At 46.9% G+C, this 5,568-nt stretch overlaps 1 protein-coding gene across 1 annotated transcript; it reads right to left on the bottom strand.

The window, feature by feature from the left end:
* Positions 1 to 3,119: 3,119 nt before the first annotated feature.
* Positions 3,120 to 5,349, bottom strand: LOC309494688 (uncharacterized protein; the record flags this gene model as incomplete). The annotated part of the gene is made up of 3 exons (XM_082164101.1): positions 4,872 to 5,349; positions 4,350 to 4,730; positions 3,120 to 3,131 (listed from the first exon to the last, which is right to left on the bottom strand). Exons 1-3 carry the CDS (start codon positions 5,298 to 5,300, stop codon positions 3,120 to 3,122), a joined length of 822 nt encoding a protein of 273 aa, XP_082020227.1. The 5' UTR covers positions 5,301 to 5,349.
* Positions 5,350 to 5,568: the final 219 nt, after the last annotated feature.

The following is a 5,568-nucleotide window of genomic DNA, read 5'->3' as shown; positions in this document are numbered from 1 at the left end:
GCATTTTAAGGTGTTTGAAGACCAAACAAATTTGACAACAATAGCTTTAAAAGCATGTCAGTGGGCATTAAAATAAATTATTTGTCAAGCAGATAACATATTCTTAAACATGAGAATGAGGATAAAAGTTGAAATGAATGATCCACACTACAAAATGGAAAATCAAAATGTTTCTGCTTATTGTTGACAATACACAATCACATATTCCAAACAGGAATGGCCTTAAATGAGAAATCTTTCAAGGATTATTTTGCATAGATGTTACATTTCAATCAAACACCAGTGCAATATTTTTGTGTCCAGAGGCAAATTAGCAATTTATATATTAGCATTAAAGGTTGGTTTCAGCAACTTGTTTCTTTCTTGAGTTAATTAATGTTTTTGGCACTAATCAGTTCAATTGAATTTCAATTGTTCACTCATAAAGACAGTCACTTGTCACCACCTACTGGCTTAATGATGCAAGTTGCACAAACACAGACAAGTGGAGTGATACAAACGGTGAAAAGGCTGATACTGGTGAAATATTCGAACACATTCGAGGACCATACAATATATATATACATATATATATATATATATATATATAGGCTACATATCAGAGTTAAATAGGAATACATTGTAATAATGTTAATCAAGCAGACTAAATCACTATTTAAGACTATTTAATTCACAATAAAAATACAATATAACTTAAAACAAAGTCAAGCTCATTATACAAAGTAAATAATATTACAGATCTAGACAAATTGGGTTGCTTATAGTTAAAATAATGTCATGAACGATCATTTAGGCTTGATGTATTTTTTCAAATTTTGGTCACAAAATATATATATTTTTATGACACGAGTCAGTTTTGATGACTTTGCAATATTGATAAAATGTTAGAATATTAATAATGAAAAATGAGTAGGGCTACGCCAAAATGTGTAACATTTATGTAGCCTACAAAATCGGCTACAGTGAGGAAAATAAGTATTTGAACACCCTGCTATTTTGCAAGTTCTCCCACTTGGAAATCATGGAGGGGTCTGAAATTGTCATCGTAGGTGCATGTCCACTGTGAGAGACATAATCTAAAAAAAAAAATCCAGAAATCACAATATATGATTTTTTAACTATTTATTTGTATGATACAGATGCAAATAAGTATTTGAACACCTGTCTATCAGCTAGAATTCTGACCCTCAAAGACCTGTTAGTCTGCCTTTAAAATGTCCACCTCCACTCCATTTATTATCCTAAATTAGATGTACCTGTTTGAGGTCGTTAGCTGCATAAAGACACCTGTCCACCCCATACAATCAGTAAGAATCCAACTACTAACATGGCCAAGACCAAAGAGCTGTCCAAAGACACTAGAGACAAAATTGTACACCTCCACAAGGCTGGAAAGGGCTACGGGGGAAATTGCCAAGCAGCTTGGTGAAAAAAGGTCCACTGTTGGAGCAATCATTAGAAAATGGAAGAAGCTAAACATGACTGTCAATCTCCCTCGGACTGGGGCTCCATGCAAGATCTCACCTCGTGGGGTCTCAATGATCCTAAGAAAGGTGAGAAATCAGCCCAGAACTACACGGGAGGAGCTGGTCAGTGACCTGAAAAGAGCTGGGACCACCGTTTCCAAGGTTACTGTTGGTAATACACTAAGACGTCATGGTTTGAAATCATGCATGGCACGGCAGGTTCCCCTGCTTAAACCAGCACATGTCAAGGGCCGTCTTAAGTTTGCCAATGACCATTTGGATGATCCAGAGGAGTCATGGGAGAAAGTCATGTGGTCAGATGAGACCAAAAGACAAAAGGTCAGCTGACTCCTCTCTATGGCATATTCCCATCTTGTCCAAGCTCCTTGTTGTTTCATTCCCACTGCCCTGCAGGTTTTTTTTATCTCCTCCACAGTTGCTCTAACCTCTTCCTGAACAATGTGGTTCCTTTCCTTTCCTCTACTGATGTTCATTTGTGGCGCCAGAAAGGATCCAACCCTGCTCTGGCTCGTGTGACCACTCCCACCAGCCTCCTGTGCTACAACCTTTCATTTGCCTCTTGAACAGCCTCTGCTGCCCTCCATTACCTGCAAGTCCTCTCTTGGATCCATGCATTAGCTACCTTCGGATATATTGAGTCCCTGTATTGTGCCACTTATCTAGTTCGTATTACTTTAAATTCCTTTAAGGGTAGTTGCAGCTTGTTGTGATGTCTGTGTAATGAGATGCTGCTCAGACTCTTCAGAAACCCCAGCCATCTCCTGATGTAGTTACTGACTTTCCTCTCCAAGAGCTTAACTGTTGAAATTGGCACTGCATATACTAGGAGGGGCCACAGGATTCTAGGGAGAATGCTGTGCTGCTACATTCAGGCTTTGAACTTCCTAGGCAGGCCAGGTTTATCTACAAATTTCAGTCAGCACACCAACTCTATACATGTGGCCTGGATAGATCATGTGTCCCTCAGATAACTTTCAAACACCTTGCCTAGGCTCTTGACTGGCTTTTCTGAGATAGTTGGCATGGCTGTGCTTGTGATGTGGAATTTAAAAATTGGCTTCAATCTTCCCTTTCTTCAGCACCATTCGGAACTGGACTATCTGAGTTGAGTTGTCCTCCTTTTATCCACACCCTTTCAGCCACTTTCCACTGCTCTGGGATTTCCCCACTTCTCCAGAATCCTCTACAGTTGCCACATGAGTTTGGGGCAGTTATTATACATTTTGTATGATGTGTTACTTGGTCCAGGTGCAGAGCCTGCCATTGCCTTTCAAACAACTTATCTGACTTCAGCTGCAGTTGATCAAACTGATCATTCAGTTCAGGGGGTCCATTAAGATTTTGCCCTCTCCTAACTCCTGCTCTCTCTTGGGATCACTGTATGTCATACTCAGGTGTTGATTCAGGTTTCCTGTGTCTGGCTTGATCTGTCTTAACGGTAATGTTTATTATTATTTTTTTTTTATATACATAGTTTATAACTTATAATAAGTTATAGTAATAATATAACATATATACATATATATATATATATATATATACATATAAAGTAATATTACATACTTATGAATGTATTCTATAAGTTGAACTAATTAAATTAAATGTATAAAATTCATCATTACAATGAACTTGTCACGATCCACACTAGGAAACACAGGAGAAGATTCAAATGCAGTAAGTATCTTTAATGAGGGAAATCCATTACTCAAAATCCAGTCCAGGCAGAGGTCATAACCAGGGTAGCAATCAAACATAAACATAGACAAACCAACGGGCAATAACAGACTTAGAAACAGAACTCAGAAGTGGCGTGATAATTACAAGGACTCCGTGACACATACTAAAACAGACAGGGTTATATACACAGGGAAATGACAATGCTAATGGGGAATTGGCTGAGTGCAATGATTAGTGACAAGGGACAGCTTAGTGCAATGAAGAACAAGGATTGTGGGGAATGTAGTTCAGAATGTGACAGACACCGTGGGGAAGGAGGACATCTAGTGGTGACCCAGGGAACTCAAACCAGACACTGTGACATAACCCCCCCCCCTCTACGGAGCGGCTACCAGACGCTCCAAGACATGACAGACAAAACAAGAGTCCAGGCGGGAGGTGGACTGGCGGAGGATCAGGGGGAGGGATGGGGGGCCAGGTCCATGGAGGGAAACGGGGACAGGGAGTGACAGTTCACCTGGCGGCCAGGGCGGAGACGACAGTCCATCGGGCGGCCAGGGCGGAGCAGACTTTCCCTCGAGTGGCCAGGGCGGAGCAGGTCGTGCAGGCGGCCAGGGCTGAAACGACTCTCCCTCGGGTGGCCAGGGCGGAGACGACCCCTCGGGCGGCCAGGGCACAGGAACAGACATCGGCTCAGGTACTGGAACAGATACCACCGGCTCAGGAACTGGAACAGACACCACCGGCTCAGGAACTGGAACTGGAACAGACACCACCGGCTCAGGACTGGAATAGACACCACCGGCTCCGCGGCGGCCATCTTGTCTGAAGACAGGTTCGGCGGTGGTCATCTTCTCCGAAGACACAGGCTCGGCAGACGTGACGTGAACAGTCTCGGCGGCGGCCATCTTGTCCGAAGACCCAGGCTCGGCAGGCGTGACGTGACGTGAACAGGCTCGGCGGCGGCCATCTTGTCCAAAGACCCAGGCTCGGCAGGCGTGACGTGAACAGGCTCGGCGGCGGCCATCTTGTCCGAAGACACAGGCTCGGCAGGCGTGACGTGAACAGGCTCGGCGGCGGCCATCTTGTCCGAAGACACAGGCTCGGCAGACGTGACGTGAACAATCTCTGTGGCGGCCATCTTGTCTGAAGACACAGGCTCGGCAGACGTGACGTGACGTGAACAGGCTTGGCGGCGGCCATCTTGTCCAAAGACCCAGGCTCGGCAGGCGTGACGTGAACAGGCTCGGCGGCGGCCATCTTGTCCAAAGACCCAGGCTCGGCAGGCGTGACGTGAACAGGCTCGGAGGCGGCCATCTTGTCCGAAGACACAGGCTCGGCAGACGTGACGTGAACAATCTCTGTGGCGGCCATCTTGTCTGAAGACACAGGCTCGGCAGACGTGACGTGAACAGGCTCTGGCTGGGCGGAACTCAAGTGCTTCCTCCAAGCGTGCAGGACCGCCAATGCGTAAAACCCAAAGACAGCTCTCCTGGCCGTGGCAGGACTGATGGTGGGCTGCTCCAGGACGACCTCCGGGACGACAGTGGGCTGCTCGGGCACTGCCTCCGGGACGACAGCGGACTGCTCTGGCACGGCCTCCGGGATGACATGCTTCCTCCATGCATGCAGAACTACCAATGCGTGGAACAGGAAGACAGCGCTCTTGGTCGTGGCAGGACTGATGGTGGGCTGCCCCAGGACGACCTCCGGGACGACAGCGGGCTGCTCGGGCACTGCCTCCGGGACGACAGCGGTCTGCTCGGTCACTGCCTCCGGGACAACAGCGTGCTGCACGGGCACGACCTCTGGGATGACAGCGTGCTGCACGGGGACGGCCTCTGGGATGATAGCGGGCTGCACAGGCACGACCTCTGGGGTGAGATCAGTCTCCGGACTGGCAGACTTGTGTCTCCTACCCCCTCTCCGTCTACGACGGCGAGACGGTGGCTCCGACCCGTCCCTCACCAGCCCAGAGTCGAAGGTGGGCCATGGTGGAGAGTGGTGTTGGATTCCCTCTCGACCAACCACTCCTCTGCGACCTCCCCGGGTCCCACGAAAAATGACCAGACGGGTTCCCTCAAAACGCTCTCTCCTCTCCCGCTCGGTGGCTGGGGCAGAGAAGTTGGCGAACATATCGCTGGATCTTTGTGTGTGACGGAGTCCTTCTGTCACGATCCACACTAGGAAACACAGGAGAAGATCCAAATGCAGTAAGTATCTTTAATGAGGGAAATCCATTACTCAAAATCCAGTCCAGACAGAGGTCATAACCAGGGTAGCAATCAAACATAAACATAGACAAACCAACGGGCAATAACAGACTTAGAAACAGAACTCAAAAGTGGCATGATAATTACAAGGACTCCGTGACACATACTAAAACAGACAGGGTTATATACAC

Source organism: Leuciscus leuciscus, assembly GCF_965113295.1.
Source record: "Leuciscus leuciscus genome assembly, chromosome: 3".
Classification (NCBI taxonomy): Eukaryota; Metazoa; Chordata; class Actinopteri; order Cypriniformes; family Leuciscidae; genus Leuciscus; species Leuciscus leuciscus.
The sequence above is the reverse complement of the archived record's forward strand: the minus strand, read 5'-3'. Positions and strand labels throughout refer to the sequence as shown.